Source organism: Platichthys flesus, chromosome 4, assembly GCF_949316205.1.
Source record: "Platichthys flesus chromosome 4, fPlaFle2.1, whole genome shotgun sequence".
In the NCBI taxonomy this organism is placed as follows: domain Eukaryota; kingdom Metazoa; phylum Chordata; class Actinopteri; order Pleuronectiformes; family Pleuronectidae; genus Platichthys; species Platichthys flesus.
In genome coordinates, this window is record NC_084948.1 from 28,307,112 (window position 1) to 28,325,464 (window position 18,353).

Here is an 18,353-nt window from a genome sequence, read left to right on the forward strand (position 1 = left end):
CTCTCAGTCCACCTGTCTCTCCTCAGTCCACCTGTCTCTCAGTCCACCTGTCTCTCCTCAGTCCACCTGTCTCTCAGTCCACCTGTCTCTCTCTGTCCACCTGTCTCTCTGTCCACCTGTCTCTCACTCCACCTGTCTCTCTGACCACCTGTCTCTCCTCAGTCCACCTGTCTCTCAGTCCACCTGTCTCTCTTTGTCCACCTGTCTCTCTGTCCACCTGTCTCTCACTCCACCTGTCTCTCTGACCACCTGTCTCTCCTCAGTCCACCTGTCTCTCAGTCCACCTGTCTCTCTCTGTCCACCTGTCTGTCCTCAGTCCACCTGTCTCTCTCTGTCCACCTGTCTCTCAGTCCACCTGTCTGTCCTCAGTCCACCTGTCTGTCCTCAGTCCACCTGTCTGTCCTCAGTCCACCTGTCTCTCTCTGTCCACCTGTCTGTCCTCAGTCCACCTGTCTCTCTCTGTTCACCTGTCTCTCAGTCCACCTGTCTGTCCTCAGTCCACCTGTCTCTCTCTGTCCACCTGTCTCTCAGTCCACCTGGCTGTCCTCAGTCCACCTGTCTCTCTCTGTCCACCTGTCTCTCAGTCCACCTGTCTGTCCTCAGTCCACCTGTCTCTCTCTGTCCACCTGTCTCTCAGTCCACCTGTCTGTCCTCAGTCCACCTGTCTGTCCTCAGTCCACCTGTCTCTCTCTGTCCACCTGTCTCTCTGTCCACCTGTCTCTCAGTCCACCTGTCTCTCAGTCCACCTGTCTCTCTCTGTCCACCTGTCTCTCAGTCCACCTGTCTCTCAGTCCACCTGTCTGTCCTCAGTCCACCTGTCTCTCTCTGTCCACCTGTCTCTCAGTCCACCTGTCTGTCCTCAGTCCACCTGTCTCTCTCTGTCCACCTGTCTCTCAGTCCACCTGGCTGTCCTCAGTCCACCTGTCTCTCTCTGTCCACCTGTCTCTCAGTCCACCTGTCTGTCCTCAGTCCACCTGTCTCTCTCTGTCCACCTGTCTCTCAGTCCACCTGTCTGTCCTCAGTCCACCTGTCTGTCCTCAGTCCACCTGTCTCTCTCTGTCCACCTGTCTCTCTGTCCACCTGTCTCTCAGTCCACCTGTCTCTCAGTCTACCTGTCTGTCCTCAGTCCACCTGTCTCTCTCTGTCCACCTGTCTCTCAGTCCACCTGTCTGTCCTCAGTCCACCTGTCTCTCTCTGTCCACCTGTCTCTCAGTCCACCTGGCTGTCCTCAGTCCACCTGTCTCTCTCTGTCCACCTGTCTCTCAGTCCACCTGTCTGTCCTCAGTCCACCTGTCTCTCTCTGTCCACCTGTCTCTCAGTCCACCTGTCTGTCCTCAGTCCACCTGTCTGTCCTCAGTCCACCTGTCTCTCTCTGTCCACCTGTCTCTCTGTCCACCTGTCTCTCAGTCCACCTGTCTCTCAGTCCACCTGTCTCTCTCTGTCCACCTGTCTCTCAGTCCACCTGTCTCTCAGTCCACCTGTCTCTCTCTGTCCACCTGTCTCTCTGTCCACCTGTCTCTCTGTCCACCTGTCTCTCAGTCCACCTGTCTCTCCTCAGTCCACCTGTCTCTCTCTGTCCACCTGTCTCTCTGTGTCCACCTGTCTCTCCTCAGTCCACCTGTCTCTCAGTCCACCTGTCTCTCTCAGTCCACCTGTCTCTCTGTCCACCTGTCTCTCTCTGTCCACCTGTCTCTCTGTCCACCTGTCTCTCAGTCCACCTGTCTGTCCTCAGTCCACCTGTCTCTCTCTGTCCACCTGTCTCTCAGTCCACCTGTCTGTCCTCAGTCCACCTGTCTCTCTCTGTCCACCTGTCTCTCAGTCCACCTGTCTGTCCTCAGTCCACCTGTCTGTCCTCAGTCCACCTGTCTGTCTCTTTCTGTCCACCTGTCTCTCTCTGTCCACCTGTCTGTCCTCAGTCCACCTGTCTCTTTCTGTCCACCTGTCTGTCCTCAGTCCACCTGTCTGTCTCTTTCTGTCCACCTGTCTGTCCTCAGTCCACCTGTCTCTTTCTGTCCACCTGTCTGTCCTCAGTCCACCTGTCTGTCTCTTTCAGTCCACCTGTCTGTCCTCAGTCCACCTGTCTGTCCTCTGTCCACCTGTCTGTCCTCAGTCCACCTGTCTCTCTCTGTCCACCTGTCTGTCCTCAGTCCACCTGTCTCTCTCTGTCCACCTGTCTCTCAGTCCACCTGTCTGTCCTCAGTCCACCTGTCTGTCCTCAGTCCACCTGTCTCTCTCTGTCCACCTGTCTGTCCTCAGTCCACCTGTCTCTCTCTGTCCACCTGTCTCTCAGTCCACCTGTCTGTCCTCAGTCCACCTGTCTCTCTCTGTCCACCTGTCTCTCAGTCCACCTGGCTGTCCTCAGTCCACCTGTCTCTCTCTGTCCCCCTGTCTCTCAGTCCACCTGTCTGTCCTCAGTCCACCTGTCTCTCTCTGTCCACCTGTCTCTCAGTCCACCTGTCTGTCCTCAGTCCACCTGTCTGTCCTCAGTCCACCTGTCTCTCTCTGTCCACCTGTCTCTCTGTCCACCTGTCTCTCAGTCCACCTGTCTCTCAGTCCACCTGTCTCTCTCTGTCCACCTGTCTCTCAGTCCACCTGTCTCTCAGTCCACCTGTCTGTCCTCAGTCCACCTGTCTCTCTCTGTCCACCTGTCTCTCAGTCCACCTGTCTGTCCTCAGTCCACCTGTCTCTCTCTGTCCACCTGTCTCTCAGTCCACCTGGCTGTCCTCAGTCCACCTGTCTCTCTCTGTCCACCTGTCTCTCAGTCCACCTGTCTGTCCTCAGTCCACCTGTCTCTCTCTGTCCACCTGTCTCTCAGTCCACCTGTCTGTCCTCAGTCCACCTGTCTGTCCTCAGTCCACCTGTCTCTCTCTGTCCACCTGTCTCTCTGTCCACCTGTCTCTCAGTCCACCTGTCTCTCAGTCTACCTGTCTGTCCTCAGTCCACCTGTCTCTCTCTGTCCACCTGTCTCTCAGTCCACCTGTCTGTCCTCAGTCCACCTGTCTCTCTCTGTCCACCTGTCTCTCAGTCCACCTGGCTGTCCTCAGTCCACCTGTCTCTCTCTGTCCACCTGTCTCTCAGTCCACCTGTCTGTCCTCAGTCCACCTGTCTCTCTCTGTCCACCTGTCTCTCAGTCCACCTGTCTGTCCTCAGTCCACCTGTCTGTCCTCAGTCCACCTGTCTCTCTCTGTCCACCTGTCTCTCTGTCCACCTGTCTCTCAGTCCACCTGTCTCTCTCTGTCCACCTGTCTCTCAGTCCACCTGTCTCTCAGTCCACCTGTCTCTCTCTGTCCACCTGTCTCTCTGTCCACCTGTCTCTCTGTCCACCTGTCTCTCAGTCCACCTGTCTCTCCTCAGTCCACCTGTCTCTCTCTGTCCACCTGTCTCTCTGTGTCCACCTGTCTCTCAGTCCACCTGTCTCTCTCAGTCCACCTGTCTCTCTGTCCACCTGTCTCTCTCTGTCCACCTGTCTCTCTGACCACCTGTCTCTCACTCCACCTGTCTCTCAGTCCACCTGTCTCTCCTCAGTCCACCTGTCTCTCCTCAGTCCACCTGTCTCTCTCTGTCCACCTGTCGCTCACTCCACCTGTCTCTCTCTGTCCACCTGTCTCTCTCTGTCCACCTGTCTCTCTCACTCCACCTGTATCTCAGTCCACCTGTCTCTCTGTCCACCTGTCTCTCACTCCACCTGTCTCTCAGTCCACCTGTCTCTCACTCCACCTGTCTCTCAGTCCACCTGTCTCTCAGTCCACCTGTCTCTCTGTCCACCTGTCTCTCTGACCACCTGTCTCTTACTCCACCTGTCTCTCAGTTCACCTGTCTCTCAGTCCACCTGTCTCTCAGTCCACCTGTCTCTCCTCAGTCCACCTGTCTCTCAGTCCACCTGTCTCTCCTCAGTCCACCTGTCTCTCAGTCCACCTGTCTCTCTCTGTCCACCTGTCTCTCTGTCCACCTGTCTCTCACTCCACCTGTCTCTCTGACCACCTGTCTCTCCTCAGTCCACCTGTCTCTCAGTCCACCTGTCTCTCTCTGTCCACCTGTCTCTCTGTCCACCTGTCTCTCACTCCACCTGTCTCTCTGACCACCTGTCTCTCCTCAGTCCACCTGTCTCTCAGTCCACCTGTCTCTCTCTGTCCACCTGTCTCTCACTCCACCTGTCTCTCTGACCACCTGTCTCTCCTCAGTCCACCTGTCTCTCAGTCCACCTGTCTCTCTGACCACCTGTCTCTCCTCAGTCCACCTGTTTCTCAGTCCACCTGTCTCTCTCTGTCCACCTGTCTGTCCTCAGTCCACCTGTCTCTCAGTCTACCTGTCTCTCAGTCGACCTGTCTCTCAGTCCACCTGTCTCTCTCTGTCCACCTGTCTCTCTGTCCACCTGTCTCTCACTCCACCTGTCTCTCTGACCACCTGTCTCTCCTCAGTCCACCTGTCTCTCTCTGTCCACCTGTCTCTCTGTCCACATGTCTCTCACTCCACCTGTCTCTCCTCAGTCTACCTGTCTCTCTGTGTCCACCTGTCTGTCCATCTGTCTCTCTCTCTGTCTGTCTTCAGGCAGGTATCCTGTTTGATAATGGAGGGACGGTGTTTCTCAGCGTCTTCATGTCCCTGTGGGCCGTCACCTTCCTGGAGTACTGGAAGAGAAGCTGCTCGTCTCTGTCTCATCGGTGGAACTGCTCCGACTTCGAGGAAAACGAGGTGAAGTTTCACAACAGGAAGTTAATAAACCGTCAAACTGGTTCTGATGCTGCAGGACAACGAGGGGCGTCGACAGGCAGCAGAAATCCACGTGACTTCATAAGAAAGTTCAAACAGCTTTTTGTCCATTGAAGTAAATCTGATTCCTCAAACCTGATGTTTCTGCAAATGTCAACATCAGTATTCAGATCAGATGAACTGCACCTCTCCACGGTCTGGGGTCCTTGTTTGACATCAGAGGAGACAGAATCAACAGACGGATCCCTGGATGTAACAGAAGGACATTTAAAGTCATTTAAGGTTTACAGTAAATCAATGTTGTCCCTTTTCAGGAGCGACCTCGTCCAGAGTTCACCGCCATGGCACCGATGACCGTGAGGAACCCGGTGACGGGCGCAGAGGAACCTTATTTTCCTGAAAACAAACGATTCAACAGAACGTTGAGCGGCTGCATGGTCATCATCATCATGGTCAGTCTCCTGACCTCTGACCCTCAGCCGCGGAAGCAGGAGGTTTATAACGGACATGAAATGACGTGTGGTCACAGGTTGTGTTAACGTGTTGTTTTGACCTTCCTGTGTGCAGATTGTGTTGGTGCTGATGTGCCTCATCGCCATCATTCTGTGCCGCAGCATCCTCAGCATCCTCATCTACAAGTCCAGAAACAGCTTCTTCAGCCTCTCTGTCAGTACAACACAACAACACAACAACACAACAATAGCACATAACAAAACAACATCAACAAAGATGTCATGACCCTCAGCTTTATCTTATCTATAGTAATAACCCTGGTAAAACTGTGTGTGTGTGTGTGTGTGTGTGTGTGTGTGTGTGTGTTTGTGTGTGTGTGTGTGTGTGTGTGTGTGTGTGTGTGTGTGTGTGTGTGTGTGTGTGTGTGTGTGTGTGTGTGTGTGTGTGTGTGTGTGTGTGTGTGTGTAGGCTGGGAGAATAGCCAGTTTGACATCGTCAGTGTTGAACCTGTTGGTCATCCTCATGTTGTCCAGGGTTTACACGGCTCTGGCCCACATGCTCACCCGCTGGGGTGAGTCACACCTTCATCCTCACCCTCCTCATGCTCAGATTCTTAACAGATTTTAGTCACTTGATTTCTCCATCAGTTACCTGTTAAATTGAATGTATTTATTAAACATTATTATAGTTGTGATGAAAGTTTGATACATTTTGTTCATCAAGACATTTTCCATTTTTGTTTCTTTCTTTTTTAATAATTTAATTCACCAACTAAAGTAATTTCTAAGTTCCAAGCTTATTGTCAAGTAACAATATGTTGGTGTGATGGTGATCGTGTTAAATAGTGAATATATTAAATACTTCATTCTGCTGGTTTGTAATGCTTTAAAATAATACAGAGTCTTAATGTACAGAAAGGATTTACTGTGTTGACAGTGTGTGTATAATGTTCTGTTTAATGACCTCATGTCTGTATATATGTTCTGGGTGTGTTCAGTCAGATGACATTTTTAAATCCGGTGTGTGTGTGTGTGTGTGTGTGTGTGTGTGTGTGTGTGTGTGTGTGTGTGTGTGTCAGAAATGCATCGCACTCAGAGTAAGTACGAAGACATGTTCATCCTCAAAGTTTTCATCTTCCAGTTTGTCAACTTCTACTCGTCTCCGGTTTACATCGCCTTCTTCAAAGGCAGGTGAGAGGGATTATCTGAGGTTCACTTTCTGGCAGCTTATCCTTTCATCTGTATCTTACACACTGAACCTTTCAAATGAAGCAGCAGAAAGTGTCCATGTGATGGAATAAGACACGAAGAACACGAAACGTGTCATTCTTTGTGTAACGCTGAATCTTTGTCTGTTTGTGTGTGTTCAGGTTTGTTGGTTACCCTGGAAACTACAACACTCTGTTTGGAATTCGTAATGAAGATGTGAGTCTGTTGTGTGTCTGATGAAGATGAAGAATACACGAAGACAGAACATGCCTCAAATGTACCCAGATATGGATGTTTCTGTGGGCGATGGTCTGATTGATATCTGAGGGTTTGTGTTTCAGTGTGGAGCAGGAGGGTGTCTGGTTGAACTGGCTCAAGAGCTGCTGGTGATCATGGTCGGAAAACAGCTGATAAATAACATCCAGGAGTTCATCATCCCGTAAGCACACTGAAATATATATATGATGCATTTATAATGACTGTACATGATGATGACTGGTTGTAATGATGGTCTTTATATACAGTCACTGAAGGTCTTGTGTTAAGACATTTATTACTCTGAATGAAAGTTAAGGGTTAGGGTTCATTATTTGGCAGGAAGTTAAAGGCCTGGTGGCAGAAGAGGAGGATGAGTCCAGTGCAGAGGGAGGTGAAGGAAGATGGAGGAGAGGAGGCTCAGTGGGAACAGCACCAGCAGGGGGAGCTCCCTCCCTGGGAGGCCGACTACCAGCTCCTGGTGTGTGAAGGTCTCCTCAGCGAGTACCTGGAGATGGGTGAGTGACGGGGCTGCTGGGAGATGTAGTGTTTAGCATGAACCTGTCACTCTTCATCCTCCTCGTCTTCCTCAGTGATTCAGTTTGGGTTCATCACCATCTTTGTGGCGGCTTGTCCTCTCGCTCCTGTCTTCGCGCTCATTAATAACTGGGTGGAGATCCGACTGGATGCACAGAAGTTTGTTACTGAATATCGCCGCCCTGTGGTGGAGCAAGCTCAGGACATCGGCATCTGGTTACCCATCATGCAGTTCATCACACACACAGCTGTCCTCAGCAACGTAAGACCCTCTCATGCACTTCTATCTTTAGTCTGACAAGTCACTGAGTGAACACTGACGTCTTCAAACAGCGTTTATAAGCAGGGGGGGCTTGATGCCAGCCCATCTGTGTGCCAAAGTGTCCTTGAGCAAGACATTAATCCCTGAAGTGTCTTCATAGAAAAAGCACAGCTCACAGATGCACTGTATGAATGTGTATGTGACCATATGAATACAGATCTTTGACCTTTTCCATATCTGCGTTCTCAGGCGTTCCTCATAGCGTTCACCTCGTCCTTCCTGCCTCGTCTGTACTACCGCTACACCAGAGACAGCACACTGAGCGGCTTCGTCAACTTCACATTGGCAACGTCCCACAACTACACCCAGCAAGGCAAGAGCACCTCCTGCAGGTAGGAAACGAAACCGCAACACCAACACACATCCTTCAGGGTGGCGCGTCACTGCTGGTCCATGTGACACTGACATGACGTCTCCACCAGGTCTGTGCTGCGGTTCCGCTACGTGTCTGGGTTGTCTGTTGTCCACACTGACAGCGTGCGTGCCTGCTGCGCTTCTGTCAGTGCTAGGTTCATACGTAGACAAATGCAGAAGTATTTGTGGCCATTTTCAAAATGGCCACAAATACTTCTGCATTTTCTTGTATAAAGTACCGGTACTCCTATATACTCAATACCAGTACTATACAATGTGATGCTGTTCATCTTCTGCTCCAGCAAATATTTCACAGTAAAATCCTTTTTTAAACAAATAGTGGATTTAGTCAACAGAATTGCTGTAGTGCTTTTATTTTGAAAAGGGTAGGCTACTGGAAGTCGACATATTCAACCAATAAACATTGAAACATTGAAAAAATATCATTTTCACTCTCAATCGACGAGACAACAAATCTGTAGAAGAGCAGCCCGGTTGTAATAGAGCAGAGGAAGTGAACTATGAGTTTTATATCATCATAAGACAATAATGATGTGAATTCTCTTTTGTCTGCAGGTATCAGGGTTTCAGGGATGAACAGGGTCAATACCTGCCTCATTTCTTTCACCTCCTCGCCATACAACTGGCTTTCGTTATCGTCTTTGAGGTTAGTGTCAGTGTCTCTGTGTCTCACACCTCAGGTTCATCTAAAGAGTGTGGAAGGTTTAGATGCTCTCGTCTATGGAAGATTTTATACAACTCAAGCCCGACACTTTAAGTGTACCCTGCTGATGTTCAGGTTGCATCGTTTGCCACCATTATCTCATTTCAATACTGAGAAGGATCCACTCGTCTGAGCCTTTGTTGCTTGGAGAGAGAAGGCTGCATTCATTGGATGCTTTTGAAGATATCCTTGAAATGGTGCAGCTTAGTTCTGCCACTGTGACACAATCATTCTCCAAATCCAGACTTAATCTGGTCCACCCTATTCACCTGCTTCAGCTGGGCTGGAGCTGAGCAGTCAACAAGTGAAGAAAGCTCTAGGTTTGGCTCCTGGTGAGTGAATGGATCATGACTGCTCTTCCCTGTTCCTAAGCATGTGGTCTTCTTCATTGGTCGTCTGATCGACATGATGGTCCCCGACGTCCCTGAGGAGGTGGAGATGAAGATTAAGAGGGAGCACTACATGGCTAAAAGGGCCCTGGCTGAGAACCGGGTACAGTGAATTTGTTTTATGTTTGTCTAGTTTGGTATCACCTCAGTTTGTGCTGTGGCACAGATCTAATATGTCACAACTTATTGTAGTACACACATCTCTGTTTTGTATTTAATTCTGTGCTTCCAGACTGTGACGGACACCATGTTTCCTGGTGAACAAGACCCTCTGTCCTGCAGTCTGAGACAGCGTGGATCTAGACCCTTGCAACCAATACAGAATGAGTCCCCACCACCGAACTTGAAGAAGATCCCAGAGGAAACTGACTCCTGAGGCAGCTGCTAAGATGAAGCAGTGGACTCTGTCCTGGATGTCTTCCTATTACCTCACCATCCACTTTGAAATGACTGAGCTTCTCCTTCTGATTGACCTTCCTGACAAAACCTCTGTGCGACTTCCACAAGTTCAACAAGGACCCTGTTAAATCCTCACAGGTCCTTCAAGAACTTTGCAGGACCTAGAAGATAGAGAAGATGTAGAGCTACAAGACCATTATGGATCTACAGTTGTAATCAGAATTATTCAACCCCCTCACCTCAAAATACATTATAGTGATGTTGATGACTGATAATGACAGAAGTTGACTTAACTTTGAAGTTCAAATGAAAAATGTAACTCTGTTAACATGTGTGCATGTTCAGTAATATTCAACCCCCAGCTTCAGGACCTTGAGGAGCATCCTCTAACTTTTATAACTTCTGAAAAATGTTTTCAGTAAGTGTGGTCAAGCTTCTCACACATCTCGATCAGAACCTTTGCCCATTTTTCACGTGCCTCAGGCTCAGTGATGTTTGATGGCTTCCGTGCTGCACCTGCCTTCTTTAAATCCCACCAAAGAGTATATATATATATATATGCATCCCAGCTGAAATAAATGAAGGAGTATTATAGAGTTCCCAGAGGCTTAATTATGTTTCAACTCCACTTTAGGTCATAAAAACTGTCAGACAGCTTTAAAAACTACAATATTATATCAGGGTTTAATAATTATGACATGGCTCATAACAGAATATACTGTTACACACAAATACTACATCATGCATTTTCTGTGTGGATTTCATGTATCACTCAACTCAGAAGTCATCTGAAGCAGAATCTTGATCTTTGAAAAAACTGCAATTGATAAATCCTTAAAATCTTTGGGGGGGTTGAATATTTCTGATTGCAACTGTACAACAACAAAAACACTTATTGGACCTCTGCTCGACTTTAACTAGACCTGCAAGACTCCTTATTGTCTACTAAATCTACATGTGTTGTAATGAATATCTACACATCCTACAAGAGAAAGGGCAAATAGGACCTAAATGTATGTGACAGCTGCGCTAGAGCTAAGTGATGTCAGTTAACTTGAAGCAGATCTCCATATCACATCTGCAAGACCTCTGCTCAACATCTACAAGAACAACAAGAGGATCAGTCCTTGTCCTTTAAGAACTCCATATGAGGCTCACGCAAGATGTTTCCAGGTTCTCTGCAAGAACTTCAACACATTTGTTAGAGCATCACACAATCTAAGAGTCCTGTTATATCTGTACAAATTCTTCAGGATCTCTCATAAAGTTACTGTATGAACTACTCTGCAGGAGCAAAAACTCTGTCCTTTCAGAGACTACCTCCTTGATATAATGCTCACAAGTGCATTTAAAAACTTCCCTTCCCTTTAAAAATGTTTCTCTTTCTCATTTGACTGTTCCAGATCTCTCTTCTTCTCTTCTCTCTAGAGAGGGATTCTATTTCTTGGCTAAAAAGCGAATCTACTTTTCAATAAACATTAATTTCAAAAACAAATTTACCCAGAACATGATGTTTTAGAACCCTAACCCTAGTGTAGTTATTAATGATATTTTGAGCAACTTATTTGTATTATCTTTTGCCTCCACTTGATGATCCTGCTGATATGACTTGGATCACTTTGTACACTGTGTTCCTCTCCGTGGAAGATATAACCAAACTGCCATCTGGCTATAACTTGTCCATGAAAACACTCTTACATGCAAGTTATGATCAAGTCGGTGTATGCACATAACCTTTGTATGTTTTACGTTCACCATCTTAACTGCTAACTCATCCTACTGTTTTTAATGTATTGCATAGTTTCATGCTGTTTCACTATACATTTATATTTAATAGTATTCTTCAATTGTTATTAAGTGTTTTCTTTCTGGTTGAAATGCCTGTGTGGTCTTTTCTCAGCAAGTACTGAATAAAATGTTATCCATAATTTATAATCTGAATCACTTTTATACAACAATTTAGACTCAACTTTAGAAAACAGTTTTGGGGGCTTTAAGATGATGTTTGCTAAACATATTGTAACTAAACATATATTTCACTGCAAACGTCCATGAAGGTGCAACATGAGTCATAGCAGCTGATAATGCATCAGCAATTCATTTCTACTAAATGTATTCAAATGTGTGAAGATAAATAACATTTACTTTGGTTTAATCTCATAATCACTCATTAATAAAACCTGTCGTAAGAGGTGACCATTAGAAACGTGTCCGTGTGGGCTTTCCCGGTCAGGCGGCCTCAGGACACCTAAGCCCGCTCCGTGTGTGACGTGTAGGACCTCCTCCTCCGACACACAGCAGCAGTAATGGCGGACTACGACAACTACGAGGACCGGGACCGGGCCTACGGCAGCTTCGGCGGCGGCAGAGGGTGAGTGTCCGCTCCGCTCGGTAGCTTCGCCGTGTGACTCAAACACAAACCCCGGCGGGACCGTGTTTCCATCTGCTGTCCGCCCCGAGCCCCGGAGCAGCGCGCCCAGGCCGCGAAGCTCGTCCCGCCCGGCGCCTGCTGAGGGAAACGGGCCTGCGACAGGGAGGGCGGCGGAGAGCGGCTGGGAAACACCGTGGTTCCGCAGCTAGCTTGCTAACTGTTAGCATGGGGCTAACTGCGCACAGACAGTGAAACTGACGGACTATACCGTGGGGGATCGCCCCGGAGCTCGGTGGTAAAACACGCTAATCTGTTCGGTGATAATGAGCGGTCCCGGGGAGAGGCGGGACGCCGCAGCACAGGAGGCCGCGGTGCGTGGAGCTGCTGGCGGAGCTGCGGATCGCCCGCATGGCTCCATCATGTGTTCGCCGCTGCACATTGATCCGCGTAGGGAACACACATGAGGCATCGATCCGGACCGACAGCCGCTGTGTGGTGGTTCGAGGTGCAGCCGCTGGTTGTGTTCCTGCTCCATCATCATGGTGATGAATGGAAGCAGGGGGGGGGACCACATGTGTGTTTGTGTGTGAATCTGCTGCAGCACGAGCTGCACGTTGTTTCCGATCTGTTCCTACATGACCTCAGGTTTCCTCACCGGCTCCGCGTTCAAACGTCCAGACCCGGAACCTGCGGAACCGACTCGGTCACTGCTGCTTTCAGTGTGTGTGTGTGTTTGAAGGTGTTTTCTGTATGAACCGCTCTCACACGTTTGAACTCATCAGGGTCCAACGGAGCATGTGGAGTTCACTTCCCTCCGCTGCACTCACACAGAACCCGGCCCTGATGGCTGGTCGTGCTTCACTTCTCTGGGTCTCTGTGATGAAGGTCGATTACTTCTCTTTATCACTGCAAAGCATAGAAGTGTTCACCTGGCGTCAGAGATCACTGGGATCAGGCTTTAGGTTTTAATGGTAACAATCTTTACTGGAGAGCGTGGTCCGGACGGGGCGGGGCTACTTCTTTCATCAGGTCTGTGTGAGAGCACTAGATAAACCGAAGGGGACATCATTAAGACCTGCTCTCAACCTGAAAGACCACATTCTCCCATAGAAGACATGAATGTAGGACATTTGTTTCACTCGTCTGTAGTTACACTCAGTGACGAGTCACTTATATTCGTTTACACAGTAGTTCTAGAGAAAACACCGAAGTTACACCGGAGACAAACGGATCTGCGTGTTGCAGGCAGCATCACAGAGGCTGAAGTCAGCGAGTGCTGCTGGTCAGATGTTATGGACTCTAATGTGGCTCTTCTGGTAGGTAGCCTGTGTTCATTACTGCCCACTGAGGGGAATCCGAACTGGGTTGTGTGGTCGGGAGGTGAATGTTACAGGAAAAAGTGAGCGTAGTTTTATGTTCAAGTCAATGAAGCTTGACCGGCAGACATAACAAACCACTCATTCTTTACTAACACTAATAACAGTAAAAATAACAGTAATAATTGTAGTAGAAAATGATACGAACAAAACAAAGAACATGGACGTGTGTGTTAAATCGATTCCTTAGTTTATGCTGTTTATTTTTTGATCAGAGATCTGTTTCAGATGTGGGTTGTACTCCACATCTCACTGGTCCTGTGTTTCTGTATTTTTGATCCTCTCTGTGTCCCCCCTCTTCTCAGGCCCCGTGGCGGCTCTGGCCCTGGAGGCCCCGGTGGTCCCAAGAAGCAGAAGGAGCTGCCATCAGAGCCTCCGTTCACAGCGTTCGTGGGGAACCTGCCGTTCTACGCGGTTCAAGGAGACATCGACATAATCTTCAAAGAGCTCAAGCTTCGCAGCGTCCGATTGGTTAGAGACAAAGAGACGGACAAGTTTAAAGGTCAGAGGATTTTATTTTATATGAGATGCTTCTTTGTTCTGACCAACATTTAATTTGGTCAGGTAATGGTTAGAGGGACAGTTCAACGAAACCACTTCTGGAGTCTCAGGGGTAACGGTGTCAGAGCAGGATCCAATACAATATAATCAATTGGAGTTTTTTTTATTCATTTACAGGAAGGAGAACTTCACGTTTGTCAATTTCTGTCTGTTGCAATGCTCGTTGTCTTTCTGTTTGAACGTCAAGCTCTTGATGTTTAAAACAGAAGATGTTATAAAGCTCAGATCGATGAAGAGACGATGTGAATTCAGTTTCCTCTCCCTTCAGGTTTTTGTTATGTGGAGTTTGAAGACCTGGAATCTCTAAAAGAAGCTCTGACGTACGACGGCGCTGTGAGTATATGAACGTCACAAGAATTCGTCAGATGACTCTTAGTCAAAAGATTCATAAATATTTGAATAGTATTATGGAATAAGCTTTCAATAAATGTATATGAAATGTTGTGGATAAGATTTGGTTAGAGCTCGGTCTTCAGTCTGACATGACCTCTGACCCTTGCAGCTGCTGGGTGAGAGATCACTGAGGGTAGACATCGCAGAGGGACGAAGGCAAGAAGGAAGAGGAGGAGGAGGTGGAGGCGGCGGCGGCTCCGGCTTCGGCTTCAGGAAAGACGAAGGCAGAGGTACGGGCAACCAATCCCCGCCAGGAAGTAGGTCAAAGTGCAAGTTGGTTTGTTAACTCTGGTGTTTGATTCGTCCTCTGCTTCATTCTTCATCCATCAATCATTTCACTCCCCTCCTTTCCGTACACACACACACACACACATTGTATGTCGAGGTATCATGAAGCAGAAATAAAAAGATCAACCTTTACTGCTATGTCTTCTTTAACATCCTCCTCTCTGATTGGCTGAAGAACAACTAACAGGCTCCGCCTCTTCGGTGCTGTCCTTCCAGAAGGAGGCATCGCCACCTCCTACTCTGTTTCCTCCACTGAGTCCTCCTCTCTTTATTTACTTCCTCCTTTCCGGCTTCCTCTTGCCTCTTGTTTAAACCTCCCTCCACTCCTGGACTACTACTTTTCTCCTCTCTCCTCTCCTCTCCTTCCCCCTCTCCTCTCGGCGCTAAACTCCCCCTGTCCTCTGCAGGTCGAGGTTTTCGATCTGGTCCCAGAGGAGGTGAAGGAGGAGGACAGGACTCCCGTGAGGATTCCAGCGGCTCAGGTTGGACAACAGCCGATCCCAGCAGGCCAATCAGAACACTGCTGGACTGTAGCCAATCAAATTGCAGGATAATGTTTGAGAAGAAATTGTTTATGTTAATAAATTAAAGTAGAATCAACAGAACCTCAAACACCTGTGATATGCTAATGAACTGCAGACCCCCCCCCCCCCCCTCCACCCCCATTCCTTTCACCTCAGCCATCTCATGCTAATGTGTCCCATTACAGGATCCAGAGGCTGCAGGTCACCTGACTTACCCGTCTGTCTGTGCACACCTGTCTGTCTCCACAGGTTTTAGAGATGATGATTCCTTCGGGGGGCGGGGGCGAGGTGGCAGCGGTCGCCCCGGTGAGAGAAGGGGTGGGGCTGGAGGACCGGGAGCGGGAGCAGCAGGAGCAGGAGGAGGAGGAGCAGGAGGTCGCTTCAGAGACCCTCCTCCCCGTGGAGGAACGCCAGACTTCAGAGAACCATCTGAAGGTTCCCCTCTCAACGTTTATTAAGTCATTTAGTTAAATTAATGTGAAGCTGTTTGTCAGTTGTTTCATCTGCCTTAAAATGAGATTAACTGACTGGTATTGTCTGTTGTCGTCTGCACAGAGGAGCGTGCAGCGCGGCCTCGGCTGCAGCTGAAGCCTCGGACTGTCGGTGTGCCACTCAACCAGGTCGCCAACCCAAACTCGGCCATCTTTGGTGGAGCCAAGCCACGAGATGAGGTGATGTCACGAGAAAAACCTTAGAGACTGAAGGCTACAAGGGCCGGGGGGGGGGTAGAGGCAGTGAATAGAGAACGAGGATGAATGATCGGGATGAGATTAAAGGACACAGCTAGCTTTCTTCCTCACAGACGGACAGTGAGCGATCGGACGCCGTCCTCCCGCCTCCTCCTCCTTCTTCTTCTTCTTCCTGTTTGAGTTTAGATTCTGCAGAATATTTATTCTAAGTAAGAATAAAAACAAAACACTGATGAGTAGTAAACCTGTTAACACACAACGAGCAGCTTGTGCATGCATGTTGGGTTGCTCTGCGACGCCCCCCTCATCACCGCTTACTGTGATGTCATACGTGTTTCATCCAGTAGCTCCGCCCATCCCCCTCCTCCAAACTCGTCACATTTCTCTCCCACAGAACGAAACCCAGAGGTTAAGTTTAAAGCGTATGTAGTAGCCCCGCCCCGCTCGCTGTGGTGACACATCAGTCAGGTGTTCCAGCTTTGATCCAAACAGTCTTTTCTCTGTCGTGTCATCGCCTGTGGTTTCTTGGTGGGCGGGGTTTTCCCCATGTCTCAGCCCCGCCCCCACTCGTATCAGCTTGTCTTCTTGAAAACGGACACCTGATGATTCAGCATGATCTGTTCTGTTCCCATGATGCACTGGTGGTAGGTTACGCCTTTGTTGTTGATTAGTCCAGCATGACACCTAGTGCTGCATTCAGTGTCTGTGGGATTTCCTTCCATTTGGCAACCTATTAGCTGTTGCTGTGCCGCGCTGCATTCAGTTGCTGAGGAAAAAGGGAAACCAGTTTATTCACTGAAAGCTGACAAATATTCACATTTCAAAACCAGTGACAACCAAGTTTGTCTGGAAACCAAAGTCTGTTCATATTGTGGAGTCAATCTGCACATTTGAAAAGATCTTCTTTGTCCTGTTGATTGGCGGGTGGCAACCAACAACAAGGTGCATTACCGCCAAAAGCTGGTTTGACAACACCATCCTTTTTCCAGTGTTCAAAAACAGAACTATTATTTGATAAAGAAATGTAGATAGAGAGGATAAAAAAGAAAAGCCTTGTTTTCTTCTTTTCAAAACATTTAGGCTCTTTTCATTCTTCTTCATCCCTCATTGTTTTACTTTTCATTGTGTGATGTCATGTTAATTTTCTCATCTTGGTTCCCGTTTTGCCAATCCTGGTTCAGTCAGTCAGTCAGTCTGTGAGGAGTTTGCATGTTCTCCAGCTGTGTGGGTTTTCTCTGGCTTCCTTCCACAGTCCGAACAAACAGATTTGTGTTAGTTTAATTGGAGACTCTAAATTGACTGTGTTATGGAATGGGAGTGTAAATGTCTGTGTGGTCCACTGGCGACCTGTCCAGGGTGAACCTCACCTTTCAACCAACATCTGCTGGGAATGGTTCCAACTCCCTGGAACCAAGGAACAGGTCTTTTAGATAAGGGATGGATGGATGTTCCTGTCTTTCCTCATGCGTCTGATTTCTCTCCTTTTATTCTTCTCAATTTTTGATTGACCAAAAATTTCATAGAAACTTATTTACAGAAGGGAAGAATGAATGAACACAAAAGGGGGAATTACTAGAAAAGAGGAAAAGAGATAGTATGAAAAAAATGTTTTTCTTCCCTAATTTTATTTTTCCCCTTTGCTTTTTGCTCCCCATTTCTTCACCTCTTTCTGTTTCCAATCTCTCCACTGTCCTTCATCTGTCTTTGTTTACAGCAATGAGTCATTCAAACCACCTCCTGACATTCTCCTGGCCGGACGGTGGTGCTAACGTGACGTGTTTCAACAGAAAAGAAGAAATTTCCACTTTTTTTTTCTGGGCCCTCTCTCGTTACTTCAGTGTGGATCTGTGGAAGTCAACCCCCATTGAGAAAATTTTACAAAACTGGTGAAAAGTTTTGAATGAGCTACAAAGTGAATAATTATCGTATAAAGTTGTAGTTTTGGTTTGTGGTCACCTGTAGTTCCATCTTTAACCTGTTGGCCGATCTGAACTCACTGCTCCTTAACCTGGTCCAGGTCTCTTGTTTCAGTTTGGACCAGGATCAGGTCTGGGTCTGTAGTGGATCACATGAACAGGATTTAAATCCTCAGTATTTTCAGTCTGCGTCGCTTTGAGAACATTTTAGTCGCTGATAAACTTTGCTTTTGCTTTGTTTCCCAGGACATTAAATGGAAGAACTTTTTCTTATTGTACCATAGAAAACACACAAAGAAAAAACAAAAAGTAACAGCTGTTTTAACTTTTTCTTTCCAAACAATGTTTATGGCAATAAAACTGTATCATCATAGTACATCCACTAGAATGTGTTTAATTTCCGGGTGGGGAAGGGGCCAAATCCTTGGTTATTATCTTTTCTTCCAAATTCAAGAAGAATAAAGAATATAGCTCTTTCTGTTCTGCCTCCTGTTTGTGTCTGTGTGGAGGACCTAGATTATTTCAAAACGTGTACTTCAGTCTTCACGTCATAGGATAACCTCTAAAATGATTTTAATCTGATTAATAGCTGTTGTACTGCAGATAGGTTGACACTTTATGAATGAACAGTGGAAATGAAACGCTGAAGAACCTTAAATTGTGTTAATAGTGTTTCCTGAAATTACTTTCAATCAATCTTGTCATTTTTAACCCAGTATAAGAGCAACGTGTGTTATTGGTCCTCGTGTGACGCCACCGTTCAGCTTTGATCTGCTCAGACCATGTTCTTGACATTAAATGACGAGTAGTGATAAGTTGATAAATAGCTTTTGATTGGATCTAGATACTAAAAATGGAAGCATCCAAAGCTTAACACATGGGAG

General features: G+C 47.6%; 3 protein-coding genes across 7 annotated transcripts in view; all 3 read left to right on the forward strand.

The window, feature by feature from the left end:
• Positions 1-11,279, forward strand: part of ano7 (anoctamin 7) — an 18,693-nt gene extending 7,414 nt beyond the window's left edge. For both annotated transcript variants that reach the window (XM_062386215.1, XM_062386214.1), the window contains 13 exons: positions 4,549-4,692; positions 5,025-5,162; positions 5,278-5,376; positions 5,632-5,734; positions 6,242-6,353; positions 6,533-6,587; positions 6,713-6,810; positions 6,969-7,144; positions 7,220-7,425; positions 7,675-7,817; positions 8,416-8,506; positions 8,936-9,055; positions 9,185-11,279. In XM_062386215.1, coding sequence (XP_062242199.1) covers positions 4,549-4,692; positions 5,025-5,162; positions 5,278-5,376; positions 5,632-5,734; positions 6,242-6,353; positions 6,533-6,587; positions 6,713-6,810; positions 6,969-7,144; positions 7,220-7,425; positions 7,675-7,817; positions 8,416-8,506; positions 8,936-9,055; positions 9,185-9,328 — 1,629 coding nt within the window. In that variant the 3' untranslated portion in view covers positions 9,329-11,279. The remainder of the gene's footprint in view (positions 1-4,548; positions 4,693-5,024; positions 5,163-5,277; positions 5,377-5,631; positions 5,735-6,241; positions 6,354-6,532; positions 6,588-6,712; positions 6,811-6,968; positions 7,145-7,219; positions 7,426-7,674; positions 7,818-8,415; positions 8,507-8,935; positions 9,056-9,184) is intronic.
• Positions 11,280-11,564: 285 nt separating this feature from the next.
• Positions 11,565-17,947, forward strand: eif4h (eukaryotic translation initiation factor 4h). 4 transcript variants are annotated; one of them, XM_062385963.1, is made up of 8 exons: positions 11,565-11,722; positions 13,404-13,600; positions 13,928-13,992; positions 14,162-14,309; positions 14,748-14,822; positions 15,114-15,299; positions 15,420-15,535; positions 17,268-17,947. In XM_062385963.1, exons 1-8 carry the CDS (start codon positions 11,658-11,660, stop codon positions 17,271-17,273), a joined length of 858 nt encoding a protein of 285 aa, XP_062241947.1. In that variant the 5' UTR covers positions 11,565-11,657; the 3' UTR covers positions 17,274-17,947. The 4 variants fall into 4 exon arrangements, with proteins under 4 accessions (XP_062241947.1, XP_062241946.1, XP_062241948.1 ...); XM_062385962.1 differs by lacking the exon at positions 17,268-17,947 and having other exon boundaries at positions 15,420-15,574; XM_062385964.1 differs by lacking the exon at positions 17,268-17,947 and having other exon boundaries at positions 14,162-14,282; positions 15,420-15,574.
• A 304-nt stretch (positions 17,948-18,251) lies between these two features.
• Positions 18,252-18,353, forward strand: part of LOC133951423 (WD repeat-containing protein 62-like) — a 10,879-nt gene continuing 10,777 nt past the window's right edge. Inside the window, 1 exon segment of the mRNA XM_062385348.1 lies at positions 18,252-18,274. Within this exon segment, the coding sequence (XP_062241332.1) occupies positions 18,252-18,274 (23 nt within the window).

Coding starts and splice junctions, on each gene's coding strand:
- eif4h (XM_062385962.1), top strand. CDS start 11,658: ATGGCGGACTACGACAACTACGAGGACCGGGACCGGGCCTACGGCAGC. Junction 14,823..15,113: donor TGAGGATTCCAGCGGCTCAG/GTTGGACAACAG, acceptor CTGTCTCCACAG/GTTTTAGAGATGATGATTCC. Junction 15,300..15,419: donor CTTCAGAGAACCATCTGAAG/GTTCCCCTCTCA, acceptor TCGTCTGCACAG/AGGAGCGTGCAGCGCGGCCT.